Source organism: Cydia pomonella, chromosome 15 (genome assembly GCF_033807575.1).
Source record: "Cydia pomonella isolate Wapato2018A chromosome 15, ilCydPomo1, whole genome shotgun sequence".
Lineage (NCBI taxonomy): Eukaryota > Metazoa > Arthropoda > Insecta > Lepidoptera > Tortricidae > Cydia > Cydia pomonella.
The window spans coordinates 2,481,692-2,499,530 of NC_084717.1; the positions used below are offsets into that span (position 1 = coordinate 2,481,692).

Here is a 17,839-nt window from a genome sequence, read left to right on the forward strand (position 1 = left end):
AATGTCACTTTAACATTAGAAATATCGTAGATACCAAGGTCTCATTTTTAACATGTTGTTTAGTTATCGATCTTTCCAAGATCTTAAACGTGTCTTAATCATTCTTCGAATCAGGTCGAATATGTATAAATGGGATAATATTTTACTTTTGTGTTTTTTCATAACACACTTTTAAACTAAATATAATAATTTTCCAAGTCGGTTCAGAAAAGACGGAGGTCTGTATCTCTAGTGTAAATATTTTCGACAGCGAAACGTGACGTATGCGTTTGCGTTAAGTGTCATTTTGTATGAGATTTTTGACTTTCCAAAACGTCCCGCTTGGCGCGCTGTTCAAAAACCCATAGAAAATGAGACTAAACGCAAACGCGTACGTCACGTTTCAAATTCGAATTTATTTACACTAGGGGTACTGAAACAAAAAAACCGGAAAGTGCGAGTCAAACGTACAAAGTTTTTTTCTCTTCATTACTCTATAGTTTTCAAATGTTTCCCTGTACTTGTAATATAGGACGATATCACTTAGTTATAGGTCACTTAGTTATAGTTATAAGTCAACGGGCAGTGATTCTCTTAAGAGTGTCCAAATATACGTTTTTTGCGGCATAAACGACCGTCGCTTTTTAGGTTAACTTAGAAGTTTGATTTTTTACAGCTTCAAGGGTCTGTAGACCTCAGTATATGGTTTTAATTTCAATTCGATACCTCCACGCGTTCTCGAGATAAAGGGTCTTAACAGACAGACAACAAAAAAAGAAAATGTTTCTAGGAGGGTTCCGTTTTTTCTTTTTGCGATACGGAACCCTAAAAATCATATTGATAACTTTCCCTTTTTCTTTGAAGTATGTTAAAATGTCTCAAAATGAAACTATAGAATGGATGGATTGGTCTAGTGGGTAGTGACCCTGCCTACGAAGCCGATGGTTTCTGGGTTCAAATCCCGGTAAGGGCATTTATTTGTGCGATGACGCCAGATATTTGTTCCTGAGTCTTCGGTGTGTTGTATGCTTGTATGTATGTAAGTATTTATTTATTATGTATATTTTGTTTGAGTACCCACAACACAAGCCTCTTATTAAGTGGGGCTTAGTTAATTTATGTAATAATGTCCTATATTTATTCATTATTTATTAAATATTTATATTATGATTTTCAGGCGATGAATAATAAATAAAACACTATTGAAATAATTTATTTTTACCCACTTTAATGCTTTGAAATTGTAGGTATGGTTCGGCTAAAATAATTTTCTTGTTGGTAGCACTGTGTTATTTTCATCACATAGTTATTTTTATCTGCCTGAAGATTTAATGGTTTTTGTTTCGTCAAAATCATAAATATATACTGTCGCAGCTCTAGTGCAGTTCCCGCTATCGATGACGGTCCAATAAGCTGAAATAAGACAAGTTGAATTAAAACAATAGTAAATATGAACTTGCAAGCAATTTTAATACCCATTCGGCCCGATTCGAAATTTAAGATACGTCAAAAATTTGCCTGTCCATCTAAAATGATTTTTTAGTTGAAGAGACGTCACTTTGGACACTGAAATATCCGATACATATCGTATATAGAGCAAATTTGACGTATATTAAAGTTCGAATCGGGCCGTCTACAATGTCACTCCTATTATTTAATGGTTTCATATGAAAGAGGTAAAAAGGATGTTTTTTTGGCGATTTTATAAACTTTTTGTAGGCTTGCTCGACCTCAGCTCATGAACAGCTGCTAGAATAGATTCCCGGACCGAGTAATAACAATAGTATATCACCTAACTAGAGAATTTTAGATGGCAGTCGCTTTCTTGAAATCTAGTGCCTACGCCAAATAAATGTATTATTGGGAATAGTTACCAGGCTCCCATAAGCCATGGTCAAAGGCCGGGACAACGCTACGAATTTGAATAACAAATTGAGTACCGGGAACCCCCTCGGCGGGTTCGCTGTTCGTAGTCTCTTTCCTCTACAAAGCGGGAAAACGCTGGGATCGACAACAAGCGTAGCGCTACGAAAACGTTGGTAGCGAAAGTGTTAAGGGTCGTTCAGGTTGCGCGAGAAGTCACTTACAAGTATCGCTACATTGCCGACTGCTAAGGAACAATAATTATATTCAATCAATGAATCCAATAGCGCGATCTTACGTAACTCGCATTCAAATTCTCGCACCGTCTACCTGAGCCTTTAATAACGAAGTTCTTACCCTGTTGTCTCTTGCAATTGTCCAGGTACAAGTCACACATGGAGCCGAATTCACTTCTGGTTCCGATGGAATCTGTTCCGCAGACCGGTCGAGAAGCGGCCCTGAAATCACACATACCATAGATCATAAATCATTTATTTTGCTTGAAACATGGTACAAAAGATAGTCAATATATTAGGGAAACACACATTTCACTAGCAGCTGGCATGCAAAATTATACTTATTCATTCATATGCGAATGGTACTGGTCGGCCTAAAAATAAGTTGACATAATTTTTAAGAATACATTTCTTCCTTAGGTACATATCTTTCACAAATTACCACTAAAATTAAAACTATCATTTAACGGAAACAAAATGAATTATACTTCGTATCCAAATCCAAGACAACAAATATAATTTACTAGCAGCAGTACACGTTATCGTGCAGTCCAAGTCACACATTTTAGAGATTATAGTATTTAAAAAACAAGTTCGCGCTGTCCCTCTCACTCGCTACGCTGCGTTCCTGCTTCGACATCGCTCCTCCAGTACTCATTACATGTTTTTGTGTTAGTCCGAGTCACACGTATTTTCGCCAAAATAGTGTTCCTCTAAATATGTGTACCTAATTGTGTTTCGATTAATGTTTATTGTGCGCTGAATAAGAGTATAGATTTGATTCTATATTCGGCAGTACAAAACATTATTTGAACTGCCGACCGCCGTACCCTCGAACGAAAAATTGATGTTTATTCAGCTCGGCAAGTCTAGTCTCGTTTGCCATACTTACATGGCAGTTAAACTTTCAATTTGAAATTGTAGGTATATTCGTTTAGCGTAATAAACTTATTACCTAAGAAATCAAGTAAGTAATTTTTACGTTCATACGAAATCACTTACTACAACTACCTTCTTTTTTGAATAAATAAATTACGGAAAAAATAAGTATGGGGCTACAAATAGATTACAATTTGAACTTTAAATAATTGTAATACGTACTATTATGGTATTATTTACTAATATAATATTATTTAGATTTCATTTTATGATTGCATAAAATGCAATGTTCACTCACAATATTTTTTTTTACGAGATGCTTTCGCGTACAGATTTAAATATACAAACCATATCTGAATAAAGTTAATATATACTAGGTAATCGTTTCACGAAAGCGGCTTTTACCATGTCCGATCTACCCTACCATACAATAAAACAGATAACAATGGTAATCCTTGCCGATTGGTAATAAGTGCCTATGAATGATAACAAAACGCGTCTTTATGCAAATGTACATACACAGTACCAACAAGTTTAATGAGCGTCTTATGAGGATACCTATAGGTATAAATATACAGGAGTAATGTCAATCAATACACAATCTATAAGACATTGGAAGACTATTTAGTCTGACTGACAGTTTAAAGTGTTTAATGCCATTATCGACGTATACAAACGGGACGTGCTATGCGTGCTCCGATACCGTGCGCCCCATGCCCCATATGAGGGCCATAGTGAATCTATCGTATGGATCATGACGGATTAGGTAGTAGGCTTTAATCGGACATCGCGGTATCGTCGAGTCTTGGGTCCAATCGATGTGGTCGCCTCCTAAATTTGATCATCAGTTAGTTACCCGCTTTGTTATTATTAGACAGCTTTGATTAACATAATATAATATAATTTTAAAATGAAATATATTATGGAAAGATATACTTGATTTGTGTAATATTGTGGACTCCGTCTAAAAATAATTCTCCTTTCCGTGAGTACTTAGAAGCTTAGGTTTACTGTGCAACAAGATATTCATCAAACAGAAAATCGGTATTAACTGTGTTGATTAAAGTTTTAATGTAATTTTATAATGCACATTAATTAATAGTTCAAAATTAAAACACATATTAAATAAATATTTTCTTATAAATGAGATGTCGACATGGTACTATATTTGCCCCACTTTAATAGTGAAGAGGCTATCATTACTCCACAATCATTGTGTCGAGGGCTCCGCTTTCACAGCGTCGAGGTTATATTTGCCCCACTTTAATAGTGAAGAGGCTATCATTACTCCACAACCATTGTGTCGAGGGCTCCGCTTTCACAGCGTCGAAGCTATATTTGCCCCACTTTAATAGTGATGAGGCTATCATTACTCCACAATCATTGTGTCGAGGGCTCCGATTTAACAGCGTTGAAGCTATATTTGCCCCACTTTAATAGTGATGAGGCTATCATTACTCCACAATCATTATGTCGAGGGCTCCGCTTTAACAGCGTCGAAGCTATATTTGCCCCACTTTAATAGTGATGAGGCTATCATTACTCCACAACCATTGTGTCGAGGGCTCCGCTTTAACAGCGTCGAAGCTATATTTGCCCCACTTTAATAGTGAAGAGGCTATCATTTCTCCACAATCATTGTGTCGAGGGCTCCGCTTTAACAGCGTTGAAGCTATATTTGCCCCACTTTAATAGTGATGAGGCTATCATTACTCCACAACCATTGTGTCGAGGGCTCCGCTTTAACAGCGTCGAAGCTATATTTGCCCCACTTTAATAGTGATGAGGCTATCATTACTCCACAATCACTGTGTCGAGGGCTCCGCTTTAACAGCGTTGAAGCTATATTTGCCCCACTTTAATAGTGATGAGGCTATCATTACTCCACAACCATTGTGTCGAGTGCTCCGCTTTCACAGCGTCGAAGCTATATTTGCCCCACTTTAATAGTGAAGAGGCTATCATTACTCCACAGTCATTGTGTCGAGGGCTCCGCTTTCACAGCGTTGAAGCCATATTTGCCCCACTTTAATAGTGAAGAGGCTATCATTACTCCACAATATTGTGTCGAGGGCTCCGCTTTCACAGCGTCGAGGCTATATGTACCCCACTTTAATAGTGAGGAGGCTATCATTACTCCACAATCATTGTGTCGAGGGCTCCGCTGTCGTAGTGTTGAGGCTAAGTTTGCCCCACGTCATAGTGAGGATGCTATCATTACTCCACAATAATTGTGTCAAGGGGTCCGCTGTCGCAGTGACGAAGATATATGCCGCACTTTAAGTTATATTGTATACAATTCCACAATAATCGTATCGAGGCCTCCATTTCCGCAGCGTCGAGGCTATATGTGCTTCATTTTAAGTGTCGAGGTTATAATGCTTCGGTCATTTGGTTCTTCGGTTGCTTTGCTCCTTTTGGTCGCTTCGCTCTTCGGTCGCTTCGCACTTCGGTCGCTACGCTCTTCGGTCACTTCGCTCTTCGGTCTACAGTCGGTCATTATACATATCTCAAAATGATATCGTCAAAGATATATAACGTTGCTCTACTATAACAGTGTTGATGCCAATGTAATGATTGTAGACTTTAATAGTATTGGAAGTAGCTTTACGCATGTAAATATAAGGGACTAAAGAGCAAAAATATTTAAGGTTGAGCTAAAGTTTACAGGACTTGTAAACAAGACCCTTACAGACAAAGAAATGCTGTATGTAAAACAAATATAGGAAAAAATATTATCTGTAAACCCTTTAACCCAAATTTATGATTCGTACTCATATCACGCTGTTATATACTCCTAATAACTTCAAACGTCAGCTTTGATATGCTGTCAAGAATATACCATATCAACGAGCCTAATGTAATAAATCCGGTACAATTTACTTACGGCTTCTCAGCTCCAAACTTCAGGGGAACATCGCCGCATCAAACAAGAGGTGAACCGCCGTTGATGCACTATCCCGCGACGCGAAATAAGTGCTGTAAATTGTGCAACCATGCAACTAGAGTTATGCTGCCACGTGTTGCAGTCGCTTGCGCTAAGTAGCTAGATTAATAATCGCAATAAAGGGTTGAAATCCTTTAACAATAACATTATTATTGTCTGAAATGTAAATGCTCGAGTTGTCATATTGTCTTGCTGTAAAAGAAAGCTTAAATAGTTTTCATTTTTCGTCGCAATGCACACTGTACAGTTTTATTGTAGGTAACGTTAAAAAATGTTACTCCTTAAAATGAAGTACAAGTTACAAGTCATGCCAGATATTTTGTTCACAAATATATCATAACTCAACACATAATCTACCTAAGTTCCTTGCCACTTGTTAGCGTAGTAGCCATCATCGTTCAGATACGCATAAGCAGATGAGATTAGCTATTTAGTTATAAATAATATCATATTACTATTTCTTGATCTGTGGTAATAACTAAAATTAGTCCATCTATATTTTCAAAGTGATAAGTTTCAAATACTTAATACCTACAGGATACTCTACTAGTAATTGTCCAGACTTAGTTTTAAAGTACTTATATATAGCCTTGATATTTATGGTAGCTTTACAATGAAGAAAATTCTCCTTTATCTACCTCACTCAAAGGCTATTTACCGAGGAAAGTATTGATTGCTGTATTCAAAATTAACTTTAAAGTGTCGTAACATAAAATTAGATTATATTTTAGGGTCAGTAACGCGCATGTAATATACCTCTGCGTAGCGGGCATTCATAGGCTACGGTGATTGTTTACCATCAGGCAGGCCGTATGCTTGTTTGTCTCCGTTGTAATTACATCCAGAGAATGGTTTGGTAAATTCTAAATTATACAAAATGGTTTGTTTATATGGTTACAGACAGAAAATGCCCATCTAAAACTTATTTAGAGCCAACTAAAGCTTGAAAACACATTTACATTTACACTTAATGGCGTCCTGGCTTGTAAATGACATAAAAATAGTTGTACCTTGTGAATATTAAGATATATACAACTTTATCAATATACTACAGTGAAATCAAAGAAGTTTTATACGTTTTTAATATTAACGAAATGAAATATCAAGAGCAATTTCACTCCTTAATTTTATTATACTATACATACATTTACATTTATACTATGTGGATACATAAATAATTATTTAAATTGGATATAAATTAATAACTTCTAGGTGGTACGTTGTTCTCTTTAGTCAAAATCAATAATATCAGTATGTTCGTAACATACTGATTTGATATCGATATTTTATTTTATTTTCGCATTCAGGATTTGAATTTAAATACAAAGCTCTGAACATCTGCTAGTAAATTATATTTGTTGTCTTGGATTTGGATACGAAGTATAATTAATAATCAAACGAACTTACCTGTGAAGTTTGATTACAATTATGCGAGTATCCAAATCCAAGACAACAAAGACCCGCCCCCCATCCCCAAAAATGAAAATAAAATAGTCTCTGTTAATAACACAAAAATAACTCTGAAATAATGAGTACTGGAGGAGCGATGTCGAAGCAGGAACGCAGCGTAGCGAGTGAGAGGGACAGCGCGAACTTGTTTTTTAAATACTATAATCTCTAAAATGTGTGACTTGGACTGCACGATAACGTGTACTGCTGCTAGTAAATTATATTGTTGTCTTGGATTTGGATACTCGCATAATTGTAATCAAACTTCACAGGTAAGTTCGTTTGATTATTAATTATATTTAATACCAACATAAACATAAATGTTAAATGAGGGTCAAGTTCATATATTAAGAATATGGATCGTTGTTGACTCCCTGACAAAAGAATTGAGATCTATATGGGTGCCAAGTTCTGTGCTGTGTCGAAAGTCCTCAATTTATAAAGGATTTGTCTTGACTAGTTTTTACGTATATTATATTTGTCTTTGGTACTTTTCTAAAATTTGGTTTATTGGTAAAAAGTAGCCAAATCGAATCCTTTATAATTTGTTTTTCTAATAATGAAGTAATCCGGAAGTGGGTTAGGTTTATGACAGGTTTTTGATCTATAAGTCAGTCAGTCCCAATAATGGCGGTTTTAAACGTTAATTTATCAATAACTGTTTGAGCTACATTATGAAATTTTGTGTTTTAGATGAGCTAAGATACTTACATGATGGATGTCAAGCACCTGACATGGTCGTTATAGCATCGCTCTCCCTTATTGATGCCATCGAACTACCCTAGATACTGATCGTGCTCGTATTGGAACTGCATGGTGGTGTACTCGCCGCCGGGGTCTATGTTCAGAACCTCCATTCAAGCTTATTTTTTATTGTTATTCTAAAGTACTTACATGATATGCGTATCATTTGGCTTAAATATATCACAAACGCTCACTTATGGAGAGTTAAAGTGCAAGCACTCATATATAAGGGGATCCAGACGTAAAAATAGTATTGAATTGAGCATATCCTCAAAAACCTAACACCTATCCAAAAAAGCTATGCTTTGATGGTGCAAAGGAAACATGGTCGCCCTAAATTTACTTGACGCCGTTCTGCGGGGCAAGAGTTGGTTGTAAAGAGGATGAGGTGAGAAGGTGGTTTTCCAAACTGCCCAGGACCGGAGTCTGTGGAAGAATATGATTCGAGACCTACATACCAAAATAGGGAAACAGGAAGAAAGGAGACTTACATGATGGATGTCAAGCACCTGACATGATCGTTATAGCATCGCTCTCCCTTATCGCTGTTTTCAAACTGCCCCAGGTACTGGTCGTGCTCATACTGGAAGTTCATGGTGGTGTACTCGCCGCCGGGGTCTATGTTCAGGACCTCCTCCAGCTCTTCGCCAGTCAAGTTTTATTTTTGGTGCGCCTCTGAGAACTTAAAACATAATACTACATTGAATTTTCAGTATCCAGCAGGCCAATATAAACTAATATTTTGATATGAATAAAGATAAATATAATTTATTTACCAAGAAGGCATAATCAATGTACGTCAAATAAAGTTACGCCAGCTCTAACCTTACACCTCGGACCCGAGAAGATTTAAATCCCTCCATAATTGTAGGAGTGTATCCCAATATGGGACCGGCAAGAAACTCGGTGGGACACATCCCTTCAAAACATTACATCTTATTAATGATCTTGTTATTTAGTCTAATTCTAAGGCTTGTAATGTTTTGTAGTATTGCCTATAAACATTTTTCAATGTGGTGTTAAATAAAAAAAAATTATGTCTATTATACACATGAATAATTTTTTTTTTAAATGGAATTAAAAAAGGATCATATATGTAAATTATGTTTTTTGTTATCATTTCCAGGGGTCTCGCTCGCGTTGATACAATATGTAAGGTCAAGTGCGAGCGAAATTCATGCGCTCATGATAAATTAAAGATATTATCTTTTCACGTCAGCAGCTGGAACAAGGGTAATTTGCTGCTTAAAAACAGTGAGCAAAATCGCATTTTGCTCACTGAGTGAGACAAAATAACATTCAAGTGACCTTCATATTCGAATGTCATTTGAACGTGCGGGGCCTAATACAAGTTCGAAGTATTTGGATTCTATTGTTTTTGTCCCTTTCACGTCATTAGCAAAAAGAAAGAGACAAAAAAATTGCATACGTAATTCAACGATATATTGACAGTTTATAATAGACCCCCGAAATAAGTCAGACCGCATCGTTCCAAAACACCCTACGAGTCTTCATTCGTAATAATTAATTAATGAAATAAAAGTTTAAAATTTAATAAAAATACCATATTTTACGTATTTTATTATACAATCAAACAATGTACTTATACAAATTTACGCAATTGTTACGCAGTAAATAATTCTACTTAACGACTTTTAACGATCTCTACTATAGTTGACAAATAGTAGTATCCGCAATTCGGACCGTATCTTAAAAAGTTTTTTTTAACAAAAAAAGTTGACGATTGAGCTGTCAGTTGATATTCGTTAATTCATTATTTTCGTATCATTTTATTGAAATTTATTTCGTTTTGTTTTATTGCGGTAATTAAAGTTAATTGTTAGAATACCTTCCGAAAACATGAGTGAAATAGTGATGAAGACGGATTACATTTTTTCAGGTTGTATTTTTGATGGCTGACTGACGTGAAAAATTTTGTGTACTACACGAGATCAAAGTTATTTACATCTCGTGCGCTTTTGAGTCCCTTACTACGCTCAAGATTCTAAATTAGATTCACTCGCTATGCTCGTGAATCTATTATAGAATCTTTCGCTTGCACGGGACTCAAAACAAGCACTCGAAGAAATATCAAACTTTGCTCTCTTGTTGTACAAATAACTATTTTGATGTAAAATGTACGTTTAGTTTATATATGTTTTGTCCCTTTCCGACAGAAAGATATTTATTTGTCATACGTCGCATTATGCCTTTCGAGTTAGCTTAAGATATCTTTTTGATGCAAAATGTACATTTGAATCAATTAGTTTACATATGTTTTGTCCCTTTCCGACATAAAGATATTTATTTCTCATACGTCAAATTATGTCGTTCGAGTTAGCTTCTAGGTTATAAAGGTGAGAAGCAAAGTATTGCGTAGAATTTCGCGAACATTTAAAAATGTAAGTTATTTAAAAAGTACCAATGCTATCATATAAGGCTATTACAAGTATTACGAGTATGTATGACACCGTAAGATTGTTCACCCGTTAGTTTACAATCTATAGGTTAGGTTAGGTTAGTTTGTAAAATTCCTACCGTCAATTTACAATTTGACTATCGAGATTGTAAACGGACGAGTCGCTTCTTCCTCGCTTTGTCCCGGCATTTTTGCCACGGCTCATAGGAGCCTAGTCCGCTTGACAACTAATCCCCAGAATTGGCGTAGGCACTAGTTTTTACGAAAGCCACTGCCATCTGACCTTCCAACCCAGAGGGTAAACGAGGCTTTATTGGGATTAGTCCGATTTCCTCACGATGTTTGTTAAATATCAATGATATATCGTACATAAGTTCCTAAAAAGTCATTGGTACGAGCCGGGGTTTGAACCCGCAAACTTCGGATTGAAAGTACGCTCTTACCGCTAGGCCACCAGGCTTTTTTTAGATTGTAAACTAACGAGTATTTATAATTTTACGGTGACATATATGTAAGTGCATATATTGCTTTTCCAAGAAGATTCATGTATAATACTTTTAAGTTTTTTTTTATACTACGTCGGTGGCAAACAAGCATACGGCCCGCCTGATGGTAAGCAGTCTCCGTAGCCTATGGACGCCTGCAACTCCAGAGGAGCTACATGCGCGTTGCCGACCCTAAACCCGCCCCCATCGTTGAGCTCTGGCAACCTTACTCACCGGCAGGAACACAACACTATGAGTAGGGTCTAGTGTTATTTGGCTGCTGTTTTCTGTAAGGTGGAGGTACTTCTCCAGTTGGGCTCTGCTCTAGATCTGGAATGACATCCACTGGCTGTGCCCTACCACACAAAGCGAGATGACATTCACAATGCCCATACCTCTCTTTTGGACGTAGTTTAAGGACGTACCCGGGTCCAAAAAGTCTAGAATGATTAAATTTATTTGACGAAAAAAGTTACTTACGCGGTTCAGCATCATATAATTTAAATCCTGACCCGTTGAAAACTACGCACAACATAACAGCACAACATATTTCTTTAAAAAACAACATGTTGTTTGAAAGAGATTTGAACTTGTAGACTGCAATATATATGGGACAAAATCTAATTAAAAATCCAATTTCTTGAAACTGCTGACAGCTTGGTCTTTAATTGATTGTTGAGTAGGTACATACTGTTGATGACTTAGCGAATAGGCATGAAGTGTTAATAAATCTTTGGTAAGCTAATAACGCGATTTTCGTTTTAGAAAAGTAGTAGGAATAATTAGTTAATTATGCATTCAGTACCTTATCTTATCTTATCTTCTGATTACCGGGGGCCCTTGCGGATACACTTCGACCCATAGGGATCTTTTGTGTAGTTGCCCCCTAAGGAAAGACCCATTAGCTACTCAAGAGCCTTTTTGACCATTTCCATGTGTCGGATGATGGAGCTTATGGGTAGCCTTTTGAATTCCTTTGGTTCCAGATAGCCTGCTCCAAAGTCTTTCATTCTTTGTCTGGCGAGGGCGTGACATTCACACATTAGGTGTGTTACTGTCTCTTCCTCTTCACCACACATTCGACAATCGGTGTTGTCAGAGTGTCCCATCCTGGCCAAAACCCCTTTGACCCCATAATGGCCCGTAAACACCCCTGTTATAATTTGGAGTTGTCTCCTGCTAAGTTTCCATAGCTTTTTGCTCCAACCGGAGTCTACTTCTTGTATGAAGAGCTTTGAGTGCTTTAGACCCGTCAGACTGTCCCATTCTTTTTGGTGTCTCGTCCTAGTGTGGTCTTTAATAGCCGTTATAATGGTTCCCTGTGAGAGCCCCACGAATGGTTCCGGACCTATGTGGTTACTTGCGGATCCGGCTCTGGCAAGTTCATCTGCATTTTCATTGCCTATGAATCCCTCGTGCCCTGGAATCCATACCAGTTGCACTCTATTTTGTCTTCCAAGCTCGTTCAGAGCTTGGACACCATTGTACACCAGTCTAGAGTCCACTCTGGGCGCCCTGAGCGCCTTGAGTGCAGCCTGACTGTCACTGAGTATATAGATATTCTTCCCTTGGGTTTGCCTAACTATATTCTCATGCACACAGGCAATTATAGCGTACGTCTCGGCTTGGAAGACAGTAGCGTAATTACCCATGCTTATGCTACAACTTAAGTCATTTGCATAAATGCCTGCCCCCGTACCAGATACTGTCTTGGACCCGTCTGTGTACCATATGATGTCGTTTTCATCCGAATTTGGTGCTTGAAGACCTTCGGTCCATTCAGCCCTTGTTGGAACTTTAACTTCAAAATTCTTACGGAACACAAACTTGGGTTGCATCTTATCGCAGCCCATATTCGTTATCCTTTCCATGAAATTGTCACATTCCATGTTTGTGTGTTTAGTCTTTGGCTTGCTATCGCTCCATAGGCCTGTTAGAGCCAGCCTGTGTAGCGATTTCCGCGCCTCAGATTGTATCACCAGATGTAGCGGCGGGAGGTCTAGCAGTACCTCCATCGCCGCTGTTGGCGTTGTTCTAAACGCCCCGGTAATAGCCATGCATGCTGTTCTCTGTATTTTCATAAGGTTCTCCCTGCATGTGCTCTTTAGTGTCCTTGTCCACCATGCCAGGCATCCGTACAAAATGATAGGTCTTACCATCATGGTATAGATCCATCTTAGTACCTTTGGGTTTAAACCCCATGTTTTCCCATATGCCGTTCTACACATTCCAAACACTCTCAGCGCCTTGGTTGTGGTAAGTTCGACATGCTTCCTCCAGTTCAGTTCTTTATCTAGTGTTACACCTAGATATTTCACACTTCATCGGACATTTCCAGTACCCTTCCATAAAGCTTCAGTTGCTCCATGCCATTGAGGGTATTTTTCCTGGTAAACGGTATTACCACTGTTTTGCCTGGGTTGATAGAGAGTTGATGGCTGTTGCACCATCTCTCCACTTGCTTCAGTGCCGTATTCATGATTCCTGATACTGTTCCCGGGAATTTCCCGTTTACAAGAATCACTAAATCATCTGCATACCCTACCGTATGGGCCTTTGTTAAGTTCTTCCACCAGTGAGTTCACTACCAGACTCCAGAGAGTCGGTGACAGAACTCCACCTTGTGGGCAGCCCTTCGTGGCCGTTGTATTCAGTACCTACTTTGAACTCATAAATAAGCGTTTATCTGATTTAACCATGATTAGAATAGAATAGAATAGAATAGAAGTGATTTATTCGTAAGCACAAATACAAAATAGAAAATAGTCTCATCTCAGCATGTTGCTGTCGACTTCCAGCGCTGATTTTCCGATGAAACCATCCGGTGAAACATTCACGACAGTAATAAATTAAAATACATTACAATAACTATAATTCTGGTTGGTGTTGTTGTTATATCGGGCCAGGCTCATTAGAGTTTGTATATTTAAAAAAAAACTTTGTCAGGTTCACGGAGGGGGGACACATTTATTTTTTCTTTCGGAGCAATTATTTCCGAAAGATTACTTCATCACATGTATAATGGTTGTTCGAGACTCTTATTCGTAGGCCTATTCAACGATATCCCACACTATTGGGTTAAAGCGAAAAAATAAATAAAAGTAAGCATTTTGTATGGGAGGTACTCTAAAACAATTTTTGTCGTGTATATTTCACCGTTCTGTCGCCATACATGATTTATGTATAAATGCCAAATTGCAGCTTTCTAGGCCTAACGATCACGGAGCAAAGTTGCGGACGGACAGATGGACTGACATGACGAAACTATTCTTCTTCTTTTCATCCTGTTACCCCCTGCTGGGGCCTACACCTCGGGGCTCTGACCATTTTCTTCCACTGACTCCGGTCCTGGGCAGCTTGGGTAACCTCCTCCCACCCAACTCTTGCTCCACGGAACGGCGAGAAGTAGATTTAGGGCGACCATGTTTCCGTTTTCCGGCCATCTTCCAGGTCAGGGCCACCTTGGATAGGTGGGTGTCAGTCTTCCTGAGGATATGCGCGTTTGGATCTCCTTATGTACGGGTGCTTGTCCGGTTATTCTCCATAAGTGAGCGTTTGTGATCCAGTTAGGCCAAAAGATGCGCAGAATTTTCCTTAAGCATTTGTTCACGAACACTTGGAATTTTGTCATTAGGTCTTTGCGGACACGTTTTGCACCCGTACAGTAACACAGCCTTTACATTGGAATTGAAAATCCTCACTAGTTCTTCTTGTCAGGTTAGAGGAGTTTCACACAGGTTTAAGCTGGCTAAATGTGGCTCGGCCCAAATAGCAATAGCTATCAACATCAGCATTGGGGTTGAATCGGTGGTGTTCTGGTGCATTTCCTTTGTTTTATTGTAGTTAATGCGCAATCCTTCCTTTTCAGCCTCTTCTGCTAGATCTTCCGCCTTGTCTTGACGAAACTATAAGGTTTCCTAATTGACTACGGAACCCTAAAACACATAAGGTTTGCAATGTTACCACTCGTCAAAATACAATGCAGGATTAGCCTCCGTATCTCAAGCTACGACATAACTACAAGGAACACTGCTGAGGCCGTAAAAGTTTCACGTTTATCACATGTTTATGTTGCTCGTTTACTATGAGATTGCCAGGCATACTGAGGAGTGTTTCCACGTAACGAATGTGGGCCGTAACCTTTCCAGGCCAAGGCTAATATTATAGGGGTCTTTTTTTTATACTACGTCGGTGGCAAACAAGCATACGGCCCGCCTGATGGTATGCAGTCTATGTAGCTTATGTACGCCTGCAACTCCAGAGGAGTTACATGCGCGTTGCCGACCCTAACAACCCTCCCTCCCCTCGTTGGGCTCTGGCAAACTTACTCACCGGCAGGTACACAACACTGAGTAGGGTCTAGTGTTATTTGGCTACGGTTTTCTGTAAGGTGGAGGTACTTCCCCAGTTGGGCTCTGATCTGTCTTTAGGTCTGTTTTGACTTGAGAAAGTGACAGAAGGTGACGTGATGGTAAACTTTCCATATTGGTCTCATTTGTGGAGACATGTCTATTTATATTATATATTGAATATATGTATACTTATTTTTGTTTATGTTATATTTATCTATGCATTCTTTTATGGTTATATTTCTATTCATGTATATTTGAATCAATGTGTTTTCAAAACTTGCATTTCATTAATATCAGTAATTGTACACTTTTGTTTTTATTTGTCATTCATTCATCGTCAACTTCTGTTCTGCTCATTTCCTCAAAGGTTAACTGAAAGAGATCCCATACACATAATTTACTCTGTAACTGTGTTTTTCGTGTTTATATTTCTATGTACAATAAAGTATAACATACATACATACATACATACATACATACATGTGGTTGAATCGCAAATTATATGCTACTTCGTCGATAGCAATTTAAACAGTTAGTCAGGACTGAATGTAAGAAGTTTTAAATATTCTATGCCACCCTCGATAATTTTAGTCAGTATTTTTCATACTTAAATAGCCCCTACCCTACCCTGACTGCAGTTCTTCAAGGAATCCTATAATTTTCACCGCTATATCGATTCGATTAAGTACAGGTAACTTAAGTAAATTAGCTTTAATTGAAACACTTAACGAGGCCCGGCAGTGTATCAAAATCGTCCAAATTATGGGTAATTTCGGCATGACCCAGTTAGACATCAGTTAAGTGTCCATTAAACCATGTTGACGCGACGCTGCGATACGTTTTAAAGTGTCGCTCCAATCCCTTACCAAGCGTGGGTAAAGGCCCTATAGAACAGAACCCCTAGTGTAAATTTATTCGATAGCGTGACGTGACGTACGCGTTTGCGTTAAGTCTCATTTTGTATAGGATTTAGAAATAGCGCGCCAAGCGGGAGTATTAATGTGACATAATGTAGAAAAATATGAAACAGCATGAGCCCGTGTCCGTGGCTAGTGACGATCCACTAGTTAAAACGCATAATATGGATTTATGGACTTTTATACTTTTACCTACGTTTAATTATAAGTTTTATACATGATAAGAATAAATATATACCTAAGTCAATGAATAAAACATTAATAAACCCGTGTTCTTGTTATTTTGATTGTTATTAATCATTATGTAAAAGAACCGGGAAATTACTCTATAAGACAGGTAATACTTTAATTTCGGTAATTACATACGGTAGATAATCATATTAAGTACATATATTTATCCATATATAATGTAAATAACGCATAATGCATTTCTACTTCATAATAACTTCCAAAGAGAAATGACGTCCTTACAAGGTTAATGCATTAACGTCATGACATACGAGCGAAAATCGGAAGCTCGTGAGAATGAAATAAAATTATCGTTAAAAATGTGTTTTAAGCAATAAATAAACGTAATTGGAAATTACTTACCGATGATATGAGATCCCATCTTTCTTCTTACACGTTTTATAATAGTTTTTACAACCTTTTACAACGCATTTAGGCATTTTTGTGTTATGCTGCGTGACATCTTTTCACTGCGCAATGTGTCACACGACTGAGCGCAGCGGTGTAACTAAATGCGATTTTGACACCCATGTATCGACCCCATTCGTAGTGCTCGTAAGGCCGGTCTTTACTAACAATAAGTAATATATAGATCTATGGGGGCACGTTTTTTTTTGGACTTGGAAAAGTAATATAAACTTGGACACATTGAAATTTATTAGGTATAAAAATTAATTATACCTATAAAAAAAACACTTTTAGTTTAGTTGTATGGCGTAGGATATTGTTTAAGTTTTAACTTTTTAATTATTTAGCGGTTCACAAATATTCCTATACTTATTCCAAATTTAATCCTTACAGTTTTCGAGTAAAATGGCTATGACATACAGAGAGACGGACGGGCTGACGGACATAACAAAACTAAAAGGGTCTGATTTTGCCATTTCGGGTATGGAACTCAAAAAACTACGCTGGGTGTCAGTTGCGTGCCAAATCTAACCTACCCAACTCAATCCACCCAACAACAAAACTGTTGGTCATTCTACTTTTTGCGTTTTAACCCGGCGACTAAATATAATGATTCATTGATGAGGGACAAAAATTAGTCCTTGACCTATGAATCCCTAGGGAATTTTAACAGCGAATTTGAGGAGCATATCATTTTCCCATGCCCGCTCGGCGATGCAGCTGATTTATTTTGATTTCCCGAGGGACAGAAACTGGCAATAATTTTCCCTCGTTTTTAAGTCAAGTTACAAATATATGAAACATGTCTCTTAATGTTTAATGTGAAAACATACCTTTTCATTATCACAGAACTTAGGAGAGAAGTAGCTATATCACTTCATCGTCCATACAAAAAGAGAAAATATTTTTCCACTGTTAAATATTGCCCATTCT

The 17,839-nt window shown here is 37.8% G+C and overlaps 1 protein-coding gene across 1 annotated transcript; it reads right to left on the minus strand.

The window, feature by feature from the left end:
- Positions 1-1,291: 1,291 nt before the first annotated feature.
- LOC133525822 (uncharacterized) lies at positions 1,292-11,799 on the minus strand. The gene is made up of 4 exons (XM_061862212.1): positions 11,482-11,799; positions 8,589-8,779; positions 2,200-2,300; positions 1,292-1,392 (listed from the first exon to the last, which is right to left on the minus strand). The coding sequence occupies exons 2-4, from the start codon at positions 8,690-8,692 to the stop codon at positions 1,292-1,294; spliced, it is 306 nt and encodes a 101-aa protein (XP_061718196.1). The 5' UTR covers positions 8,693-8,779; positions 11,482-11,799.
- Positions 11,800-17,839: the final 6,040 nt, after the last annotated feature.